The sequence below is a fragment of the Panulirus ornatus genome, chromosome 18 (assembly GCF_036320965.1).
Source record: "Panulirus ornatus isolate Po-2019 chromosome 18, ASM3632096v1, whole genome shotgun sequence".
Lineage (NCBI taxonomy): Eukaryota > Metazoa > Arthropoda > Malacostraca > Decapoda > Palinuridae > Panulirus > Panulirus ornatus.
Window position 1 is genome coordinate 42,667,689 of NC_092241.1, and position 25,287 is coordinate 42,692,975.

At 42.0% G+C, this 25,287-nt stretch overlaps 1 protein-coding gene across 5 annotated transcripts in view; it reads right to left on the bottom strand.

Annotated features, from left to right (window-relative positions):
- The window catches only part of CkIIbeta (casein kinase II subunit beta), a 598,395-nt gene that overhangs the window by 37,699 nt on the left and 535,409 nt on the right, over window positions 1-25,287 (bottom strand). For all 5 annotated transcript variants that reach the window (XM_071672999.1, XM_071673001.1, XM_071672996.1 and 2 more), the window contains one exon: window positions 14,718-14,820. In XM_071672999.1, the coding sequence (XP_071529100.1) occupies window positions 14,718-14,820 (103 nt within the window). The remainder of the gene's footprint in view (window positions 1-14,717; window positions 14,821-25,287) is intronic.

Here is a 25,287-nt window from a genome sequence, read left to right on the forward strand (position 1 = left end):
CCTTGAGCTTCATTTCACTCAGAGCCAAAACATCCAGGTTTCTTTTTTCAAACATATATATGGTGTGGGAGGCAAGTTGTTAGAAGCAGTAAAAAGTTTTTATCGACGATGTAAGGCGTGTGTACGTGTAGGAAGAGAGGAGTGTGATTGGTTCTCAGTGAATGTAGGTTTGCGGCAGGGGTGTGTGATGTCTCCATGGTTGTTTAATTTGTTTATGGATGGGGTTGTTAGGGAGGTGAATGCAAGAGTTTTGGAAAGAGGGGCAAGTATGAAGTCTGTTGGGGATGAGAGAGCTTGGGAAGTGAGTCAGTTGTTGTTCGCTGATGATACAGCGCTGGTGGCTGATTCATGTGAGAAACTGCAGAAGCTGGTGACTGAGTCTAGTAAAGTGTGTGAAAGAAGAAAGTTAAGAGTAAATGTGAATAAGAGCAAGGTTATTAGGTACAGTAGGGATGAGGGTCAAGTCAATTGGGAGGTGAGTTTGAATGGAGAAAAACTGGAGGAAGTGAAGTGTTTTAGATATCTGGGAGTGGATCTGGCAGCGGATGGAACCATGGAAGCGGAAGTGGATCATAGGGTGGGGGAGGGGGCGAAAATTCTGGGAGCCTTGAAGAATGTGTGGAAGTCGAGAACATTATCTCGGAAAGCAAAAATGGGTATGTTTGAAGGAATAGTGGTTCCAACAATGTTGTATGGTTGCGAGGCGTGGGCTATGGATAGAGTTGTGCGCAGGAGGATGGATGTGCTGGAAATGAGATGTTTGAGGACAATGTGTGGTGTGAGGTGGTTTGATCGAGTAAGTAACGTAAGGGTAAGAGAGATGTGTGGAAATAAAAAGAGCGTGGTTGAGAGAGCAGAAGAGGGTGTTTTGAAATGGTTTGGGCACATGGAGAGAATGAGTGAGGAAAGATTGACCAAGAGGATATATGTGTCGGAGGTGGAGGGAACGAGGAGAAGCGGGAGACCAAATTGGAGGTGGAAAGATGGAGTGAAAAAGATTTTGTGTGATCGGGGCCTGAACATGCAGGAGGGTGAAAGGAGGGCAAGGAATAGAGTGAATTGGAGCGATGTGGTATACCGGGGTTGACGTGCTGTAAGTGGATTGAATCAAGGCATGTGAAGCGTCTGGGGTAAACCATGGAAAGCTGTGTGGGTATGTATATTTGCGTGTGTGGACGTATGTATATACATGCATATGTGGGTGGGTTGGGCCATTTCTTTCGTCTGTTTCCTTGCGCTACCTCGCAAACGCGGGAGACAGCGACAAAAAAAAAAAAACAATCTCTCTTTCTTCTCATCTTGGTTACATCCACACACATTCAGACATCCCAATCTGACCCTTCCAGGAGGATGAGCACTCCCCACTTGACTGTTTCTCCTTTTCAGAAACTGAAATACAAGGAGGGGAGGGTTTCCAGCCTGCCGCTCCCGCCCCATTTAGCTGCCTTCAATTACACGCAGTGAATATGTATGAAGTATTCTTTCTCCCCTATATGCATCACGAACACACATAGAAATGGTCTCATTCACACACATACACCCTCTGTGTCATGTATAATGCACCAAATCCAGATCTCCCTGTCTACAATCAGGCCTAGGGCTTCTCTATGGTTTCCCCTGCCTGCTTCATATTTCCTGGTTCAGCCCACTGATAACATGTCTCATATATACCACATCACTCCAATTCACTCTATCCCTTACACAATCGCACATCCTCTCCCACATGCTCAGGTCCTAAACTTTCAAAGCATCTTTCACACACATCCACTCTCTAGGTGTCTTATATAATGCACCAAAACCAGAAACCCCCTATCCACAATCAGGCCTCTTGGACCTTTCCATGGTTTCCCCCTACTGCTTTGTAAGACCTGGTTCATCCCCATTCCTTGAACACCTCACACCCTCTCCTGCATGTTCATGCCCTAAACCTTCCACATCCTCCTTAGTTTCCCTCTTTTCAATGTTCCCTCCTCTTCTGACTTGTAAATCCTCTTAGCTCTCCTCTCCCAACTCGTCCTTTCCATGTGTCCAAACCATTTTAGCATATTCTCTTCAGCTCTATCAATATGCACTTCCCTTAATACCACACCTCTCTTACCTTTCTGTTTCTTATTTGATCAATCCTCCTCATAAATACAGTCTTCAAAAACTTACTCTCTTCTTACATTTTGGTCCAAGGCCTAAGCTTTGCATCCATACAACACTAACAGGACTATTATACCTAGCACATACTTATTTTGCCCTTTAGGACAGTGAACTCTCTTTCCATTTTTTCAAGAGCCTAACATGGCATGGGCAAAACACAACCTAATCAAGGCCATTCAGGTGTTTGTAAACCTGACTATCAAAGGAAGAAAGGTTATATGGAAATGGAAAGACAAAAGAAGGAAGAGAATTCCATAGCTTAGAAGTTCAAAGAGAGATGGAAGCATGACAACAGCCAATCCTGAAGATACCAGTCACCACATTCCACAAAGAAAGGTTATATGGGGAGGGAAAGACAATAGAAGGAAGAGAATTCCATAGTTAGATGTCTGAAGTGAGATGGAGGCATCATAATAGCCAATCATCAAGAGGCCAGTCTCCACACAAAAACTGTGGGAAGTAGCAGCTCTTGAGAATTATGACCAAATTAATACAAGACAATGAGAGCAGCAGCATTAGGGGCGTATTGAAAGGTAAAGCTGATGAGAGGAGATTATGGAATTGATGACAGGGAGGGCTTTTGATTCCACTCAATAACGAGACAGACAATGAGCCATCCCACACGTGAGTAGCATTGGGAGGGCTTTTGATTCCACTCAATAAAGAGGCAGAAGATGAGCCATCCCACACTTGTGAGTAGAATTCCATACTTGGACAAAGAAAACTTCCATAGTTATGAAATATCTACTAACAAGAAAAATAACCATGAAGACTACTGTTGTGGCCACCCCCTTCAGGGATTTCACGTTGGAACAAGCATTAGAGATATAGACAGACAGATATAGACAACACTCCCACATTTTGGGATGTAGACCTTGTGATGTTGATCTTGTGGTGTTTCCACGAGAAAGTGAAGGACATAGTGCAGCCTAACATGTTTATGTTATAACATGTCTGAACTGTCAAGTTCTGAATTTGAACCAAGGGAAATAAATGATTCTTAAAAGATAGAGGAGGAAACTGTATTTTAGCACTATTAAATCTAACTAGGTGACTGTTTCTCTACTCTGAGATACTGCACAGATCCAAATTCAGTAAGGAAATATGATAAACATGAGAATGAGTAGTGCAAGGAGGAAGGAAAGAAAAGCGAGATGAAGTATGCAAAGTAGAATCGTCAGCATAAGAGTGAATAGGGTTAAAAGTAGAAGAGAGATCATTTATTGGGAGAAGAAAAAGAACAGGCAATAGGAAAGAACCCTTAGGAACATAACTACAAATAGGATAAGACAACTACTGCAATGGAATAACCACAGAGAAAGATATGCATTAGAGAACAAAGAGAAACTTAGAAACTAGAGGAAGAACGTTTAGAAAACATACACTTTATACCACATCCTGTAAAATGCTATGGAGATGTTTAGGGATACAAAGGACAAAAGTTTCACCAAAATAATTCAGGGAAGACAGAAGCAAGTCACACGAGAGATTACCTGTAGACTTAGCACTGCATAACCCCATTGGTGATCTGAATAAAGGAAATGGGGTTCTAAATATTTGAGAAAGAGATTAGGAAGGTTTCAAAGACTTTGTAAATAAAAGAAGTGAGAGCAATGGGGGCAACAGTTGGAGGGGTTAAAGCAGTCTCTTTTCTTGGGGATGGGCTGCATCGAGAAAATGTTTCCTAGAGGAAGAAGTTTGGTGTTCTAGACAAAGGTGAAATATACAACCAAGGGTAGGTGCTAGCTCAGAAGCACACTCCCTTGGAACTAGACAGATGTGAAGTCAACCTACACCCTCTAATGAACCTAAGTGGTCAGCCACCTCCATGCAATAGGACTCTAACCATGATGGGTATCACATACAATATACATATGAACATTTACTTCTCAAACTGCAAACATCCAACACAATAGCGTTAAACAAACACCAATTTTGAACATGGAAGAGAATCCCTCAGCATCCTCTACAAATACTTCTTTAGCTCCACCCTATACTATGCCTCATCCGCTTGGTAATCTGTGATGTCTATCTGTCTGTCTGTCTGTCTATCTATCGATCTATATCTCTGATGCCTGTTCCCTTCTGGAACTCCCTCTAGGGGATGGCTATGGCAATAAAGTCTCCATAACTAGCAAACTTCATTGCCACTTCTTAGCCTTTAGTGCCTCACCCTTAACAGGCCACTGGCAGAGGACAAGTCTAGGATAGAGGCTCCTACCTACTATTCCTACTGACTTCTTCTACCTAATGCACCCACCCAATATTCTTAAATCTACTACTACCTATTGTTTCTACCTAAATGTTCCTACTTACTACTTATATTCATTGCTCCTACCATTTTGCCAAAAGACAGGGCTAGCACATAGTGCTCACCAAATGATAATCTAGAGTTATAATGAGCTGCGTAAGTGCTGTCAAGTGTCACGTATGACAAGGAGAGATTGTATGTTTCTGGACAGAATGCTAATAGTCCACATGTGGGTGAGGCAGAAATAAAAGACAGCTACCTGGATCAGAGGAGTGCAACTTAACACTGAAGTGCTGACTCACTATGCAGCCTTCACTAACCCTTTGATACCCTGACGGGTAGTTCTGGTAATACACCTCCCTGGTCATATAACAAAAGAAGACCCTCTCAGAACAATGGCAGAACAGTAACCTCAAACTTTCAACACCTGCATAAGGACGAAAAAATATTTCCAATAAAATCTCACTTCAGTATGCTCCCTACTGAGTTCTTTACTACAGCACTAGACCCCTCCCACTCAAACCAAATCACAACCAACCACCAATCCCTAAGTAGAAACCAAAAAAACTATCCATACTTCATACTCCAGTAACCTATATCCACAGATCTTCCTCTCCCCATGAACGTGAAAATGATAAAAAATATACACATACTAATGACAAGGCAGGTACTAAACAAGTGCCCTCCCAACCCAATCTGAAACTCCATCCCACCAGACACACACACTCACCTGAAACTATGCCACCTAGGAATGTATAAGTTAAATTTTCTGGTCTGCATTCAGACCACTTACCTCTAAAACAGTACAAACACCAATTCAACATGTCACATAATCCCTCATGCCCAAGATGCAACTTCCATGTTGAGGACATTGAACACTTATTCCTCCACTATCCAGCACTATCTCACACAAACATACACACAATGAAAGAATGCCTTGACATGAAATCATCAAACAGGAAATGATAGTAGAGACTGTCCCAATGCTATTGCCAGAGGGAAACCAATCCTCTACTGGTGGAGTTTAGAATTGCATTCAAGTTCAATGATATGGAACTATTCAGCAATCTGCTAACATTATACATAAGGTCAAAAATAGAATATGCTCCACAAGTTTGGTGACTGTCCCTAAAAAGCACAAAGGGCTAATAGAGAAGGTCCAGAGAAGAGCAACAAAGATGGCAATGGAATTAAGAGCTCAGATCCATGAAAAGAAGGGACCTTATGTTTGCCCATCATGAAAAACATAAGGGTGAGGGGTGACCAGATCACAATCTTGAAGTTTTCAAAATATACTGATACAAAGACAATGAACAGTTCTTCCAGACAAGAATGGGAAATAAAAAATAGAGGACATAAAAATACACAGAGCATCAGATTGGGGAAGAGCAGTGTGGTTTCAGAAGTGGTAGAGGATGTGTGGATCAGGTGTTTGCTTTGAAGAATGTATGTGAGAAATACTTAGAAAAGCAAATGGATTTGTATGTAGCATTTATGGATCTGGAGAAGGCATATGATAGAGTTGATAGAGATGCTCTGTGGAAGGTATTAAGAATATATGGTGTGGGAGGCAAGTTGTTAGAAGCAGTAAAAAGTTTTTATCGACGATGTAAGGCATGTGTACGTGTAGGAAGAGAGGAAAGTGATTGGTTCTCAGTGAATGTAGGTTTGCGGCAGGGGTGTGTGATGTCTCCATGGTTGTTTAATTTGTTTATGGATGGGGTTGTTAGGGAGGTGAATGCAAGAGTTTTGGAAAGAGGGGCAAGGATGAAGTCTGTTGGGGATGAGAGAGCTTGGGAAGTGAGTCAGTTGTTGTTCGCTGATGATACAGCGCTGGTGGCTGATTCATGTGAGAAACTGCAGAAGCTGGTGACTGAGTTTGGTAAAGTGTGTGAAAGAAGAAAGTTAAGAGTAAATGTGAATAAGAGCAAGGTTATTAGGTACAGTAGGGTTGAGGGTCAAGTCAATTGGGAGGTGAGTTTGAATGGAGAAAAACTGGAGGAAGTGAAGTGTTTTAGATATCTGGGAGTGGATCTGGCTGCGGATGGAACCATGGAAGCAGAAGTGGATCATAGGGTAGGGGAGGGGGCGAAAATTCTGGGAGCCTTGAAGAATGTGTGGAAGTCGAGAACATTATCTCGGAAAGCAAAAATGGGTATGTTTGAAGGAATAGTGGTTCCAACAATGTTGTATGGTTGCGAGGCGTGGACTATGGATAGAGTTGTGCGCAGGAGGATGGATGTGCTGGAAATGAGATGTTTGAGGACAATGTGTGGTGTGAGGTGGTTTGATCGAGTAAGTAACGTAAGGGTAAGAGAGATGTGTGGAAATAAAAAGAGCGTGGTTGAGAGAGCAGAAGAGGGTGTTTTGAAATGGTTTGGTCACATGGAGAGAATGAGTGAGGAAAGATTGACCAAGAGGATATATGTGTCGGAGGTGGAGGGAACGAGGAGAAGAGGGAGACCAAATTGGAGGTGGAAAGATGGAGTGAAAAAGATTTTGTGTGATCGGGGCCTGAACATGCAGGAGGGTGAAAGGAGGGCAAGGAATAGAGTGAATTGGAGCGATGTGGTATACCGGGGTTGACGTGCTGTCAGTGGATTGAATCAAGGCATGTGAAGCGTCTGGGGTAAACCATGGAAAGCTGTGTAGGTATGTATATTTGCGTGTGTGGACGTATGTATATACATGTGTATGGGGGTGGGTTGGGCCATTTCTTTCGTCTGTTTCCTTGCGCTACCTCGCAAACACGGGAGACAGCGGCAAAAAAAAAAAAAAAAAAAAAAATACACATGCAACTCCTAAAAAAAAGAGAACTATTTTCATAATATGTGAGTGGTGGCTGAAAGGAAGTAAAGACAGATAATGTCAACAGCAAACAGAAATTCAAAAAGTTATGTGATAGAAGAGGATGGAGAAGAGACTGGGCCCTATTAATGTAAAAACTCACTCTCCACACAGCACAAATGGGAATTACAAAGAGGCAATTACAACATCACCAGACTTCCTGACCTGTGGTTTTACCCAATGTATGTGTTGGGGCCTCGCAACAATAATTTCAAACATACCCATCACTGCTTCTCTTTCCAAACTCTTCAATGTACCCAGGAACTTTGGCCTCTTTCCCAAACAATGACTCGCTTCAGCTCCCAAGGTTTTACTCATGGCTACACTCATTCTGTGATACCTTAAGCACTCCCATTCCTCCAGCTTCTTCCCCATTCAAACCATCAGTTGTCCTCTTCTTTGGCTACAACTCATTACTTTACTTTTGTTCACATCCACTCTAAGCTTCCTCCTTTCGTTTTCTCCCAAACTTAAACAACAGCTGCTAGCTAGAGTTTTTCACAAAAGTTTTCCAAAAGGGGTCATGTCAGCAGAATTCTTTTAAAAAAGGAAGTTACGGGTGAGAGCTAGCTTGGTTCACAAAACTAATGGACATTTCATTATGTAAAACCAAAGACTTACCCTACATATTCTAAGGGTTGTGCACTTAATAATAATAAAACTTTCACCTCTTCCCTTACTGTCCAAAGTATACTTGGGATGTGTTTTTGTGCAAGTCATTAACAACCCTAAGCAACTCAGTAAATCAGGTCACTTATATCTTAAAAACCGTAATCCCAAGATACCTTGTGTGGAGTTCCAAATGTTTTCAATCATGTTTCTATTACATATGTGACATATGGTGACTGAGTTTGGTAAAGTGTGTGAAAGAAGAAAGTTAAGTGTAAATGTGAATAAGAGCAAGGTTATTAGGTACAGTAGGGTTGAGGGTCAAGTCAATTGGGAGGTGAGTTTGAATGGAGAAAAACTGGAGGAAGTGAAGTGTTTTAGATATCTGGGAGTGGATCTGGCAGCAGATGGAACCATGGAAGTGGAAGTGGATCATAGGGTGGGGGAGGGGGCGAAAATTCTGGGAGCCTTGAAGAATGTGTGGAAGTCGAGAACATTATCTCGGAAAGCAAAAATGGGTATGTTTGAAGGAATAGTGGTTCCAACAATGTTGTATGGTTGCGAGACGTGGGCTATGGATAGAGTTGTGTGCAGGAGGATGGATGTGCTGGAAATGAGATGTTTGAGGACAATATGTGGTGTGAGGTGGTTTGATCGAGTAAGTAACGTAAGGGTAAGAGAGATGTGTGGAAATAAAAAGAGCGTGGTTGAGAGAGCAGAAGAGGGTGTTTTGAAATGGTTCGGGCACATGGAGAGAATGAGTGAGGAAAGATTGACCAAGAGAATATATGTGTCGGAGGTGGAGGGAACGAGGAGAAGAGGGAGACCAAATTGGAGGTGGAAAGATGGAGTGAAAAAGATTTTGTGTGATCGGGGCCTGAACATGCATGAGGGTGAAAGGAAGGCAAGGAATAGAGTGAATTGGAGCGATGTGGTATACCGGGGTTGACGTGCTGTCAGTGGATTGAATCAAGGCATGTGAAGCGTCTGGGGTAAACCATGGAAAGCTGTGTAGGTATGTATATTTGCGTGTGTGGACGTATGTATATACATGTGTATGGGGGTGGGCTGGGCCATTTCTTTCGTCTGTTTCCTTGCGCTACCTCGCAAACGCGGGAGACAGCGACAAAGCAAAAAAAAAAAAAAAAAGTTTTCTATCGACAGATAGCGTCAAGTGCATTTTTACACATGCAGATGACAGTTTGCTGAGGTCTCTCTCTGAGAAGGTGCAAGTGTCTGCCATATTTTTGCTTGCTCTCCTACTGTTTTTCTACACCAAAAAACTCTGCTCTAGTAATCCAGCAAATGAATTCAAAGCAAAGCATCTCTTGGATAAGGTGAAGAGTCGTTTATCTCTGCCTTTCCACTATTTTTTCACTCTCAGTAGACCGAGTGACAATGAATATGATAGTGATGACTATACAGACACACAAAGATAATTTTTCAAGATTCTACAAGCTCCATCTCAGAGAGACTCTGCAAGTAAGAACGGCAATCAAGCACAATAAATAAATATAAAATATAGTTATGTATTCGCGCGAAAGAGAGACTTTTGGATGTTAATGTGCTGAGAGGTGCAACAGGAGGGATGTCTGTTCATTATCTTGTGGAGGTGAAGGTGAAGATTTGTAGAGGTTTTCAAAAAAGAAGAGAGAATGTTGGGGTGAAGAGAGTGGTGAGAGTAAGTGAGCTTGGGAAGGAGACTTGTGTGAGGAAGTACCAGGAGAGACTGAGTACAGAATGGAAAAAGGTGGGAACAAAGGACATGAGGGGAGTGGGGGAGGAATGGGAGGTATTTAGGGAAGCAGTGATGGCTTGCGCAAAAGATGCTTGTGGCATGAGAAGCGCAGGAGGTGGGCAGATTAGAAAGGGTAGTGAGTGGTGGGATGAAGAAGTAAGATTATTAGTGAAAGAGAAGAGAGAGGCATTTGGACGATTTTTGCAAGGAAATAATGCAAATGACTGGGAGATGTATAAAAGAAAGAGGCAGGAGGTCAAGAGAAAGGTGCAAGAGGTGAAAAAGAGGGCAAATGAGAGTTGGGGTGAGAGAATATCATTAAATTTTTGGGAGAATAAAAGATGTTTTGGAAGGAGGTAAATAAAGTGCGTAAGACAAGGGAGCAAATGGGAACTTCAGTGAAGGGGGCTAATGGGGAGGTGATAACAAGTACTGGTGATGTGAGAAGGAGATGGAGTGAGTATTTTGAAGGTTTGTTGAAGGTGTTTGATGACAGAGTGGCAGATATATGGTGTCTTGGTCGAGGTGGTGTGCAAAGTGAGAGGGTTGGGGAAAATGTTTTGGTAAACAGAGAAGAGGTAGTAAAAGCTTTGTGGAAGATGAAAGCCGGCAAGGCAGTAGGTTTGGATGGTATTGCAGCGGAATTAATTAAAAAAGGGGGTGACTGTATTGTTGACTGGCTGGTAAGGTTATTTATGTATGTATGATTCATGGTGAGGTGCCTGAGGATTGGTGGAATGCTTGCATCGTGACATTGTACAAAGGCAAAGGGGACAAAGGTGAGTGCTCAAATTACAGAGGTATAAGTTTGCTAAGTATTCCTGGGAAATTATATGGGAGGGTATTGATTGAGGGGTAAAGGCATGTACAGAGCATCGATTGGGGAAGAGCATGTGGTTTCAGAAGGGGGTAGAGGATGTGTGGATCAGGTGTTTGTTTTTGAAGAATGTATGTGAGAAATACTTAGAAAAGCAAATGGATTTGTTTATAGGATTTATGGATCTGGAGAAGGAAAAATGTAGAGTTGATAGAGATCTTGTGGAAATTATTAAGTATATGGTGTGGCAGGAAGTTGTTAGAAGCGTTTGGGAAAAATTTTTATCGAGGTGTAGGCATGGTAGTGTAGGAAGAGAGGAAAGTGATTGGTTCTCAGTAGTGTTTGGTTTGCGGCAGGGGTGTGTGATGTTTTCCCCGGTTGTTTAATTTTTTTATGGATGGGGTTGTTAGGGAGGTGAATGTAAGAGTTTTGGGAAAAAATGGAGTGAAAAATTTTGTGTGATCGGGGCCTGAACATGCATGAGGGTGAAAGGAAGGCAAGGAATAGAGTGAATTGGAGCGATGTGGTATACCGGGGTTGACGTGCTGTCAGTGGATTGAATCAAGGCATGTGAAGCGTCTGGGGTAAACCATGGAAAGCTGTGTAGGTATGTATATTTGCGTGTGTGGACGTATGTATATACATGTGTATGGGGGTGGGCTGGGCCATTTCTTTCGTCTGTTTCCTTGCGCTACCTCGCAAACGCGGGAGACAGCGACAAAGCAAAAAAAAAAAAAAAAAGTTTTCTATCGACAGATAGCGTCAAGTGCATTTTTACACATGCAGATGACAGTTTGCTGAGGTCTCTCTCTGAGAAGGTGCAAGTGTCTGCCATATTTTTGCTTGCTCTCCTACTGTTTTTCTACACCAAAAAACTCTGCTCTAGTAATCCAGCAAATGAATTCAAAGCAAAGCATCTCTTGGATAAGGTGAAGAGTCGTTTATCTCTGCCTTTCCACTATTTTTTCACTCTCAGTAGACCGAGTGACAATGAATATGATAGTGATGACTATACAGACACACAAAGATAATTTTTCAAGATTCTACAAGCTCCATCTCAGAGAGACTCTGCAAGTAAGAACGGCAATCAAGCACAATAAATAAATATAAAATATAGTTATGTATTCGCGCGAAAGAGAGACTTTTGGATGTTAATGTGCTGAGAGGTGCAACAGGAGGGATGTCTGTTCATTATCTTGTGGAGGTGAAGGTGAAGATTTGTAGAGGTTTTCAAAAAAGAAGAGAGAATGTTGGGGTGAAGAGAGTGGTGAGAGTAAGTGAGCTTGGGAAGGAGACTTGTGTGAGGAAGTACCAGGAGAGACTGAGTACAGAATGGAAAAAGGTGGGAACAAAGGACATGAGGGGAGTGGGGGAGGAATGGGAGGTATTTAGGGAAGCAGTGATGGCTTGCGCAAAAGATGCTTGTGGCATGAGAAGCGCAGGAGGTGGGCAGATTAGAAAGGGTAGTGAGTGGTGGGATGAAGAAGTAAGATTATTAGTGAAAGAGAAGAGAGAGGCATTTGGACGATTTTTGCAAGGAAATAATGCAAATGACTGGGAGATGTATAAAAGAAAGAGGCAGGAGGTCAAGAGAAAGGTGCAAGAGGTGAAAAAGAGGGCAAATGAGAGTTGGGGTGAGAGAGTATCATTAAATTTTTGGGAGAATAAAAAGATGTTTTGGAAGGAGGTAAATAAAGTGCGTAAGACAAGGGAGCAAATGGGAACTTCAGTGAAGGGGGCTAATGGGGAGGTGATAACAAGTACTGGTGATGTGAGAAGGAGATGGAGTGAGTATTTTGAAGGTTTGTTGAAGGTGTTTGATGACAGAGTGGCAGATATATGGTGTCTTGGTCGAGGTGGTGTGCAAAGTGAGAGGGTTGGGGAAAATGTTTTGGTAAACAGAGAAGAGGTAGTAAAAGCTTTGTGGAAGATGAAAGCCGGCAAGGCAGTAGGTTTGGATGGTATTGCAGCGGAATTAATTAAAAAAGGGGGTGACTGTATTGTTGACTGGCTGGTAAGGTTATTTATGTATGTATGATTCATGGTGAGGTGCCTGAGGATTGGTGGAATGCTTGCATCGTGACATTGTACAAAGGCAAAGGGGACAAAGGTGAGTGCTCAAATTACAGAGGTATAAGTTTGCTAAGTATTCCTGGGAAATTATATGGGAGGGTATTGATTGAGAGGGTGAAGGCATGTACAGAGCATCAGATTGGGGAAGAGCAGTGTGGTTTCAGAAGCGGTAGAGGATGTGTGGATCAGGTGTTTGCTTTGAAGAATGTATGTGAGAAATACTTAGAAAAGCAAATGGATTTGTATATAGGATTTATGGATCTGGAGAAGGCATATGATAGAGTTGATAGAGATGCTATGTGGAAGTTATTAAGAATATATGGTGTGGCAGGCAAGTTGTTAGAAGCAGTGAAAAGTTTTTATCGAGGATGTCAGGCATGTGTACGTGTAGGAAGAGAGGAAAGTGATTGGTTCTCAGTGAGTGTAGGTTTGCGGCAGGGGTGTGTGATGTCTCCACGGTTGTTTAATTTGTTTATGGATGGGGTTGTTAGGGAGGTGAATGTAAGAGTTTTGGAAAGAGGGGCAATTATGCAGATGAGAGAGCTTGGGAAGTGAGTCAGTTGTTGTTCGCTGATGATACAGCACTGGTGGCTGATTCATGTGAGAAACTGCACAAGTTGGTGACTCAGTTTGGTAAAGTGTGTGAAAGAAGAAAGTTGAGAGTAAACGTTAATAAGAGAAAGGTTATTAGGTATAGTAGGGTTGAGGGTCAAGTCAATTGGGAGGTGAGTTTGAATGGAGAAAACTGGAGGAAGTGAAGTGTTTTAGATATCTGGGAGTGGATTTGGCAACGGATGGAACCGTGGAAGCGGAAGTAAATCATAGGGTGGGGGAGGGGGTGAAAGTTCTGGGAGCCTTGATGAATGTGTGGAAGTCAGGAACATTATCTCAGAAAGCAAAAATGGGTATGTTTGAAGGAATAGTGGTTCCAACAATGTTTTATGGTCGCGAGGCGTGGGCTATGAATAGAGTTGTGTGCAGGAGGGTGGATGTGCTGGAAATGAGATGTTTGAGGACAATATGTGGTGTGAGGTGGTTTGATCGAGTAAGTAATAATAGGGTAAGAGAGATGTGTGGAAATAAAAAGAGTGTGGTTGAGAGAGCAGAAGAGGGTGTTTTGAAATGGTTTGGTCACATGGAGAGAATGAGTGAGGAAAGATTGACAAAGAGGATATATCTGTCAGAGGTGGAGGGAAAGAGAGAAGTGGGAGACCAAATTGGAGGTAGAAAGATGGAGTGAAAAAGATTTTGAGTGATTGGGGCCTGAACATGCAGGAGGGTGAAAGGCGTGCAAGGAATAGAGCGAATTAGAACGATGTGGTATACCGGGGTCGACGTGCTGTCAATGGATTGAACTAGAGCATATGAAGCGTCTGGGGTAAACCATGGAAAGTTCTGTGGGGCCTGGATGTGAAAAGGGAGCTGTAATTTCAGTGCATTATTACATGACATCTAGAGACTGAGTGTGAATGGGGCCTTTCCTAGTGCTACCTCGCACACATGAGGGGGGAGGGGGTTGTTATTTCATGTGTGGTGAGGTGGCGATGGGAATGAATAAAAGCAGACAGTATAAATTATGTACATGTGTATATATGTATATGTCTGTGTGTGTATATATATGTATACGTTGAGATGTATTGGTATGTATATTTGCATGTGTGGACGTGTATGTATATGCATGTGTATGTGGGTTAGTTGGGCCATTCTTTTGTCCGTTTCCTTGCGCTACCTCGCTAATGCGGGAGACAGCGACAAAGCAAAATAAATAAAATAAAAAAATATAAATGTAGATAATGAACATTAAAATATGCAGCAGTATTTCTGGAGTGTCCTTCATAGAGTAATAAACTCGCTGACATGATTATTGAAGGGATAAGCAGGTACAAAAAGCATAAATTGATGGCATCCAATCAAAAATATTGAAATGATAGATAGAATTTATGCATTTCTTCAACAAGCTGTCTTTTCATCTTCTAGGTTATTCTACAATCCAAAGTTCATAAAGTTACTTTTTCTAATTTTTACATTCATTTTTGTACCAGAAAAGATAACTTGGACTCACATCAACTGCACATTTCATTATATATTTTCTAAGTCAGTAGCATTTCAAAAATAATACTATGTGTGTAGCTTTTTCTATCCACATACATTTCACAACTGCATGAAAAAAAATAGATTTCTGGACAATATTTTTGGGTGAAAAAAAATGGTAAGGAAAGAGGTTAAACCATACGCACCTGGTTCGAGATCAAGGATCATGTCAAGTGCTTGACGATAATGTGGCACCTGCTCATTTAGACCCGTCAAGTTGAATTTATCTTGAATGTAGTCTTCATCCACCTACAAACACATAAAAGTGCTAGAATTAAACAAGAAGGATACAACTATGAAAATTGTACATCCTACTTCTTACATAATCTATGTGGCAAGATAAACTCTATCAAGAAAAACTTTTTCAGAAAAGAAAAAGATGTATGAAAGGCCACTCATTATGCATCAATATCTTACTTATCTGTTCTGTAATTTCAAAAGCTCCCAAAAGAAAGTTCTGACTAAAATGAGAAAATCATTAATGCAGTCCAAGCTCATTACTGTAAATAGATTTCTTTACAACTTCCATAATCACCAGTACATTTCAAAACATTCTATCTATCTATCTACAGAATATCTCTAATGCATGTTCCCTCCAGGAACTTCCATCAAGGGGTGGCCACGGCAATAGAATCTCCACTTATCCATGTCCTTAGACATAAGCCATTCCATGCATTCTTCCTCTGTTTCTCTCCCTCCAGTATTCCTCCAACCTATTTGCCCATGTCACAGGTGGTCTTCCATTCACACCAATCCCTTTAATTGTATTATCATACATTCTCACTGTAAACTCTCAGTCTTGTATTCTTTCAACATGCCTAAACCACCTCAAAGAATTATGTTTCACCCATCTACCACTCCCCAATTCATTACTTTTGCATTCCTTGCCATACCACACCTCTCATACACCCTTTCATTTCTTTCTTCATTCCATCTAATCACACCACTTGCTCTTCTCATGTAGCTCATTTCCACAGCCTGGATTCTTGACTTCTGTGCCTCATTCCACATCCATGTTTTGGCTGCATAGGTCAGGGTTGAGAGGACTATGCTGTCCCTTAATCCTCTCTTCACTTCCATAAACCTCTACCCTTCATTATTCTGTTAAAGAGACCCAATGACTCTTCTCCCCTGTGCTGCTTTCTCCCTTATCTTTCCTTCCATATCACCACACTAAACCATATCCACAGCACAATTTAGTACACTTTCTTCTTTCACAGTATATGGTTTTACAAAATCTATACTTTCACTCCATTTCCTTTCACACACCATTGCTTTACTTTTACTTGCATCTACCTTTAATATCCTCCACTTACACACATCATAAAACACACAACCTTCAGCAACTTCTCTTCACTCTCCACAAACAACACAGTATCATCAGCAAACAGGACTGCCATTAGCCACCATATCTCGCCACCACACTCCATCTCTGCATCCTTTTTCCCTAGTTTTGTCTTCACCTTTCTTATCACTCAATCCATATATATGTATTAAAAAGCCACGGTGACATCACATAGCCCTACCTCACACCTACATGTATCTCAAAAAGTTTTGCTCAGCTCTCCATCCACTCTTACACATGCATTTGCTCCTCTATAAAAGGCTTTTACACCATTCAACAGTTGTCCTCCTATACCACATATCCTTAATATTCCATTTGACTGTCATACATTTTCTCCTGGTCCATCAGAGCTGCAAACAACTTCTTACCTTTCACTAAATACTTTTCAGTGGTCATCTTTACAACAAAAATCTGATCCGTGCATTGCCTACCTACCCTAAAACCCCCTTGCTCTTCATTTATTCTACATTCTGTCACTTCCATCACTCTCTTGCATACACTTTTCCTGGTATATGTAACAGAGTTATTCCCCTCTAACTACTAAATACATCCTGAGCACCTCTTGCTTTGAATAAAGGAATAATAGCTTTCACCCAATCCTCAGGTACAACCTTCTGTTAACATGCTAAATCACATATAAGATGCATCCACTCTATCACACTTTCTCTTCTATACTTTAGTATTTCAGCAGTAATCCCATCCACTCCAGGTGCCCTACCTCCCTTCAGCCTCATTATTTCCCTTCTTACCTCTTTCTTTACTATAGGCCCCAGCACTTGTATCCCCTTCTCCCACATTCATCAGTTCTTCAAAATACTTTTTCCATCTTTCTTTCACTTCCTCCTTTTGATTTAGCAATTCTCCTTCCTTACTTCTCATCACCATTTCCACTCTTACACCCACTTCTTTCCTTTTCTATCTCCTTACAGTATAGTTTCTTATTATCCCTAAACTTTTCACTTAACTTTCTTCCAAAATCTTCACATTTCTTTGCTTTCCTCTATCAGCTTGTTAACAATCTGCTTAACATATTTTGTATTCCTCCCTCCTTTGCTGAACTTCCACTAGTACATTCCTACTGAACAATCTACCATATGCCTTTTTCTTCTATTCCAGAGCATTTCTTATCTCTTCTCTCCATCATGCACTGCCCTTTTCATTCCTGTATCCAACCACTAATTCTACAACCTTTACTAGTATTTCTCTAAACATTTTAAACACCTCATTCACACATGACTGCATTCTTACATTCCCTGCACTTCCATCTGAGCTTTCAGTTACCTTCCATTCATACTCCTCCCAGTATTTTTCCTGATTCATCTCACTCATCTACACTTTTACCTCTCCATCCTTCCTTAAACCATACCTCCAATCTTCCCTTATCCTCATCCTTGCAAGAACCACGAAATTGTCAGTCTCCAAAGAATCCTCTCACAACTCTAGCATCCAGCACAGGTTTTCTCAATCTTTCATCCACTGTCACACAGAAAATCAGTGCATTTTGCTCTTTTCTTCCATCATTCCTCATCCATGCATATCTGTGGATCATCTTGTGCTGAAAAAAAGTGTTCACAAGAAAAAAAAAAAATTCAGCACAAACATCCACAAGATAGCTTCCATTCTAATTTACTTCAGGCATTCCCTATTTACCAACTATCTCACCAATTCCAGCACTTCCCACTTTTGCATACATATCACCAAATACAACCATGTTGCTCTCATTCTCAAAAACATTCATACAGTCATTTAAATTACTCAGGAAACACTTCATTTCATCCTTACCTCGTACGGTCTTCATACTCGTAGGCGCATATACATATACCCAAGCCTATTTCACAATCCCAAGCCTTCCTTTCAACCAAACTATTCTTGATCCATTCCATCCATGCTCTGTACCCCTCTCCCATACTCTTGGTGATAACAGAATGGTACATCATTCTTTTCCTCTTCCCGATAATTTTTGCTCATTCCTGTCCAAACAACACCTCCTTCAATGCCCTCCCTTAACTTGTATTCATCATTTTCATATTCACTCCATACACCCTGCCCAAGGATACAGGTTTCCCCAATCCTAGCACATCCATGCTCGAACTTTTAAATCTCTACAATCTCCCTTCTTTTGTTCTCCCCAGTCATCCCATTCACATTTAGCATAACCACCCTAATTCAATCATTCCTTTTAACCCTCAGCATAACTGGTAAACTCCAATGCCACTTCTTAGCCTCTTGTGCCTCACCCCTGACAGGACACTGGCAGAGGGCAACTCCAGAGCAGAGTCTCCAGAAGAAGCGAGGCTCCAAAACTGTCAAAAGTAAAAGTAACAGTACACCTCTGGTGTTTGTCCAAATCTAAAACTACTGTCCTTATGTAATTGGGCATTGCCTCTCCCTTTACTTCCACCCCTAAAGGGTGTACTACGAGATCACCATGAGAAGGCGAGGTGAGACTTGGCTTCTCCAGTAAAACTTCAGCTTCCATGGTTCCATCTGCTGCCAAATCCACTCCCAGATATCTAAAACACTTCACTTCCTACAGTTTTTTTCCATTCACACATACCTCCCAACTGACTTATCCCTCAACGCTACTGTACTTAATAACCTGGCTCTTATTCACATTTACTCTCAGCTTTCTTCTTTCACACAATTTACCAAACTCAGTCACCAGCTTCTGCAGTTTCTCATCTGAATCAGCCACCAGAGCTGTATCATCAGCAAACAACAACTGACTCACTTCCCAAGCTCTCTCATCCACAACAGAATGTATACTTGCCCCTCTTTCCAAAACTCTTGCATTCACCTCCCTAACAACCCCATCCATAAACAAATTAAACAACCATGGAGACATCACACACCCCTGCCACAAACCAAAATTCACAGAGAACCAATCACTTTCCTCTCTTCCTACACATACACATGCCTTACATCCTAGACAAAAACTTTTCACTGCTTCTAACAACTTACCTCCCACACCATATATTCTTAATACCTTCCAAAGAGCATCTCTATCATATACCTTCTCCAAATCCATAAATGCTACATACAAATCCATTTGCTTTTCTAAGTATTTCTCACTTACATTCTTCAAAGCAAACACCTGATCCACACATCCTCTACCACTTCTGAAACCACACTGCTCTTCCCCAATATGATGCTCTGTACATGCCTTCACACTCTCAATCAATACCCTCCCATATAATTTCCCAGGAATACTCAACAAACTTATACCTCTGTAATTTGAGCACCCACTCTTATCCCCTTTGCCTTTGTGCAATGGCACTATGGAAGAATTCCGCCAGTACTCAGGCACCTCACCATGAGTCATACATACATTAAATAACTTCACCAACCAGTCAACAATACAGTCACCCCCCTTTTTAATAAATTCCACAGCAATACCATCAAAACCCGCTGCCTTGCCGGCTTTCATCTTCTGCAAAGCTTTTACTACCCCATCTCTGTTTCCCAAACCATTCTCCTTAACCCTCTCACTTTCCACACCACCTCGAACAAAACATCCTATATCTGCCACTCTATCATCAAACACATCAAATAACCCATCACTATAACCTGGTCTCGTGCATCAAAACTACTACCACACTCACTCAGATGCTCCCAAATCAATTGCCTCATGATCTTTCTTCTCATGCCCAGGTGCATTTGCACCAATAATCACCCATCTCTCTCCATCCACTTTGTTTTAACAATATCAACCTAGAGTTTACTTTCTTACACTCCATTACATACTCCTACCACTGCAGTTTCAAGAGTATTGCTACTCCTTCCCTTGCTCTTGTCCTCTCACTAACCCCTGACTTTACTCCCAAGACATTCCCAAACCACTCTTCCCCTTTACCCTCGAGCTTCATTTCATTCAGAGCCAAAACATCCAGGTTCCTTTCCTCAAACACACTACCTATCTCTCCTTTTTTATCATCTTGGTTACATCCACACACATTTACACACCCCAATCTGAGCCTTCGAGTAGGATGAGCACTCCCATCGTGACTCCTCCTTCTGTTTCCCCATCTAGATAGATAAAATACAAGGAGGAGAGGGTTTCTAGACCCCCAGCTCCCGTCCTCTTTAGTCGCCCACTACAACATGTGAGGAATGCGTGGGAAGTATTCTTTCTCACCTATCCCCAGTGATGTATATATATTTTATTTATCTATATTTATTTATTTTGCTTTGTCGCTGTCTCCCGCATTAGCGAGGTAGCGCAAGGAAACATGAAAGAATAGCCCAACCCACACACATACACATGTATATACATACACGTCCACACACGCAAATATACATACCTATACATCTAAATGGATAAATATATATACACACACAGACATATAAATATATACACATGTACATACTTCATACTGTCTGCCTCTATTCATCCCCATCGCCACCCCGCCACACTTGAAATAACAACCTCCTCCCCGCTCATGTGCGCGAGGTAGCGCTAGGAAAAGACAATAAAGGCAACATTCGTTCACACTCAGTCTCTAGCTGTCAAGTAATAATGCACTGAAACCACAGCTTCCTTTCCACATCCAGGCCCCACAGAACTTTCCATGGTTTACCCCAGACGCTTCACATGCCCTGCTTCAATCCACTGACAGCACGTTGACCCCAGTATACAACATCATTCCAATTCACTCTATTCCTTGCACGCCTTTCACCCTCCTGCATGTTCAGGACCTAATCACTCAAAATCTTTTTCACTCCATCTTTCCACCTCCAATTTGGTCTCCCACTTCTCCACTTCCCTCCACCTCTGACACTCATACCCTCTTGGTCAATCTTTCCTCACTCATTCTCTCCATGTGACCAAACCATTTCAAAACACCCTCTTCTGCTCTCTCAACCACGCTCTTTTGTATTACCACACATCTCTCTTACCCTTACATTACTTACTCGATCAAACCAGCTCACATCACTTATTGTCCTCAAACATCTCATTTCCAGCACATCCACCCTCCTCTGCACAACTCTATCTATAGCCCACGCCTCGCAACCACATAACATTGTTGGAACCACTGTTCCTTCAAACATACCCATTTTTGCTTTCCGAGATAATGTTCTCAACTTCCACACATTCTTCAACACTCCCAGAACTTTCGGCCCCTCCCCAACCCTATGATTCACTTCCGCTTCCATGATTCCATCCACTGCCAAATCCACTCCCAGATATCTAAAACACTTCACTTCAACCAGTTTTTCTCCATTCAAACTTACATCCTAACTGACTTGTCCCTCAACCCTACTGTACCTAATAACCTTGCTCTTATTCACATTTACTCTCAGCTTTCTTCTTTCACACACTTTACCAAACTCAGTCACCAGCTTCTGCAGTTTCTCACACAAATCAGCCACCAGCACTGTATCATCAGCGAACAACAACTGATTCACTTCCCAAGCTCTCTCATCCATACCAGACTGCATACTTGCCCCTCTTTCCAAAACTCTTGCATTCACCTCCCTAACAACCCCATCCATAAACAAATCAAACAACCATGGAGACATCACACACCCCTGCCGCAAACCTACATTCACTGAGAACCAATCACTTTCCTCTCTTCCTACACATACACATGCCTTACATCCTAGCTAAAAACATTTCACTGCTTCTAACAACTTGCCTCCCACACCATTAATTCTTAATACCTTCCACAGAGCATCTCTATCAACTCTATCACATGTCTTCTCCAGATCCATAAATGCTACATACAAATCCATTTGCTTTTCTAAGTAATTCTCACATAAATTCTTCAAAGCAAACACCTGATCCACACATCCTCTACCACTTCTGAAACCACACTGTTCTCTCCCAATCTGATGCTCTGTACATGCCTTCACCCTCTCAATCAATACCCTCCCATACAATTTCCCAGGAATACTCAAGAAACTTATACCTCTGTAATTTGAGCTCTCACTTTTATCTCCTTTGCCTTTGTACAATGGCACTATGCAAGCATTCTGCCAATCCTCAGACACCTCACCATGAGTCATACATACATTAAATAACCTTACCAACCAGTCAACAATACAGTCACCCCCTTTTTTGATAAATTCCACTGCAATAACACTGCCATCAAACACACTCAACAAACCCTCTCACACCACCAGTACTTGTTATCACCTCCCCACTAGCCCACCTCACTGATGTTCCCATCTGTTCTCCCGTCCCACGCACCCTACCCACTTCATATTCCCATCCTCCCCAAAATCCAATGATACTCTCTCACCCCAACTCTCATTTGCCCTCTTTTTCACCTCTTGCACCTTTCTCTTGACCTCCTGCCTCTTTCTTTTATACATCTCCCACTCATTTGCATTATTTCCCTGCAAAAATCGTCCAAATGCCTCTCTCTTCTCTTTCACTAACAATCTTACTTCTACATCCTCTCACTCACTACCCTTTCTATTATGCCAACCTCCCATGCTTCTCATGCCACAAACATCTTTTGCGCAAGCCATCACTGCTTCCCTAAATACATCCCATTCCCCCCCAATCCCCTTACCTCCTTTCTTCTCACCTTTTTCCATTCTGTACTCAGTCTCTCCTGGTACTTCCTCACACAAGTCTCCTTCCCAAGCTCACTTACTCTCACCACTCTCTTCACCCCAACATTTTCTCTCTTTTCTGAAAACTTTTACAAATCATCATCTTCGCCTCCACAAGATAATGATCAGACATCCCTCCAGTTGCACCTCTCAGCACATTAACATCCAAAAGTCTCTCTTTCGCATGCCTATCAATTAACATGTAATCCAATAAAGCTCTCTGGCCATCTCTCCTACTTACATATGTATACTTATGTATTTATATTTTGCTTTGTCGCTGTCTCCCGCGTTAGCGAGGTAGCGCAAGGAAACAGACGGAAGAATGGCCCAACCCGCCCACATACACATGTATATACATACATGTCCACCCATGCACATAATACATACCTATACATCTCAATGTACACATATATATACGCACACAGACATATACATATATATACACATGTACATAATTCATACTGTCTGCCTTTATTTGTTCCCATCGCCACCTCGCCACACATGGAATAACAACCCCCTCCCCCCTCATGTGTGCGAGGTAGCGCTAGGAAAAACACCAAAGGCCCCATTCGTTCACACTCAGTCTCTAGCTGCCATGTAATAATGCACCGAAACCACAGCTCCCTTTCCACATCCAGGCCCCACACACTTTGCATGGTTTACCCCAGACGCTTCACATGCCCTGGTTCAATCCATTGACAGCACGTCGACCCCGGTATACATCGTTCCAATTTACTCTATTCCATGCACACCTTTCACCCTCCTGCATGTTCAGGCCCCAATCACTCAAAATCTTTTTCACTTCATCTTTCCACCTCCAATTTGGTCTCCCACTTCTCCTCGTTCCCTCCACCTCTGACACATATATCCTCTTGGTCAATCTTTCCTCACTCATTCTCTCCATGTGACCAAACCATTTCAAAACACCCTCTTCTGCTCTCTCAACCATTCTCTTTTTATTTCCACACATCTCTCTCACCCTTACATTACTTACTCGATCAAACCACCTCACACCACATATTGTCCTCAAACATCTCATTTCCAGCACATCCACCCTCCTGCGCACAACTCTATCCATAGCCCACGCCTCGCAACCATACAACATTGTTGGAACCACTATTCCTTCAAACATACCCATTTTTGCTTTCCGAGATAAAGTTCTCGACTTCCACACATTCTTCAAGGCTCCCAGAATTTTCGCCCCCTCCCCCACCCTATGATTCACTTCCGCTTCCATGGTTCCATCCGCTGCCAGATCCACTCCCAGATATCTAAAACACTTCACTTCCTCCAGCTTTTCTCCATTCAAACTTACCTCCCAATTTACTTGACCCTCAACCCTACTGTACCTAATAACCTTGCTCTTATTCACATTTACTCTTAACTTTCTTCTTTCACACACTTTACCAAACTCAGTCACCAGCTTCTGCAGTTTCTTACATGAATCACCCACCAGCGCTGTATCATCAGCGAACAACAAATGACTCAGTTCCCAAGCTCTCTCATCCACAACAGACTGCATACTTGCCCCTCTTTCCAAAACTCTTGCATTCATCTCCCTAACAACCCCATCCATAAACAAATTAAACAACCATGGAGACATCACACACCCCTGCCGCAAACCTACATTCACTGAGAACCAATCACTTTCCTCTCTTCCTACACGAACACATGCCTTACACCCTCGATAAAAACTTTTCACTGCTTCTAACAACTTGCCTCCCACACCATATATTCTTAATACCTTCCACAGAGCATCTCTATCAACTCTATCATATGCCTTCTCCAGATCCATAAATGCTACATACAAATCCATTTGTTTTTCTAAGTATTTCTTGCATACATTCTTCAAGGCAAACACCTGATCCACACATCCTCTACCACTTCTGAAACCACACTGCTCTTCCCCAATCTGACGCTCTGTACATGCCTTCACCCTCTCAATCAATACCCTCCCATATAATTTACCAGGAATACTCAACAAACTTATACCTCTGTAATTTGAGCACTCACTCTTATCACCTTTGCCTTTGTACAATGGCACTATGCAAGCATTCCGCCAATCCTCAGGCACCTCACCATGAATCATACATACATTAAATAACCTTACCAACCAGTCAACAATACAGTCACCCCCTTTTTTAATAAATTCCACTGCAATGCCATACTTATGTATATCTCTCTTTTTAATCCAGGTATTCCCAATCCCCAGTCCTTTTTCAACACATAAATCTACAAGCTCTTCACCACTTCCATTTACAACACTGATCACCCCATGCACACCAATTATTCCTTCAACTGCCACATTACTCACCTTTGCATTCAAATCACCCATCACTATAACCCAGTCTCGTGCATCAAAACTACTAACACACTCATTCAGCTGCTCCCAAAACACTTGCCTCTCATGACCTTTCTTTTCATGCCCAGATGCATATGCACCAATAATCACCCATCTCTCTCCATCCACTTTTAGTTTTACCCATATCAATCTAGAGTTTACTTTCTTACACTCTATCACATACTCCCACCACTCCTGTTTCAGGAGTAGTGCTACTCCTTCCCTTACCCTTGTCCTCTCACTAACCCCTGACTTTACTCCCAAGACATTCCCAAACCACTCTTCCCCTTTACCCTTAAGCTTTGTTTCATTCAGAGCCAAAACATCCAGGTTCCTTTCCTCAAACATACTACCTATCTCTCCTTTTTTTCTCATCTTTGTTACATCCACACACATTTACACACCCCAATCTGAGCCTTCGAGGAGGATGACCACTCCCTGCATGAGTCCTTCCGTTTCCCCTTTTAGA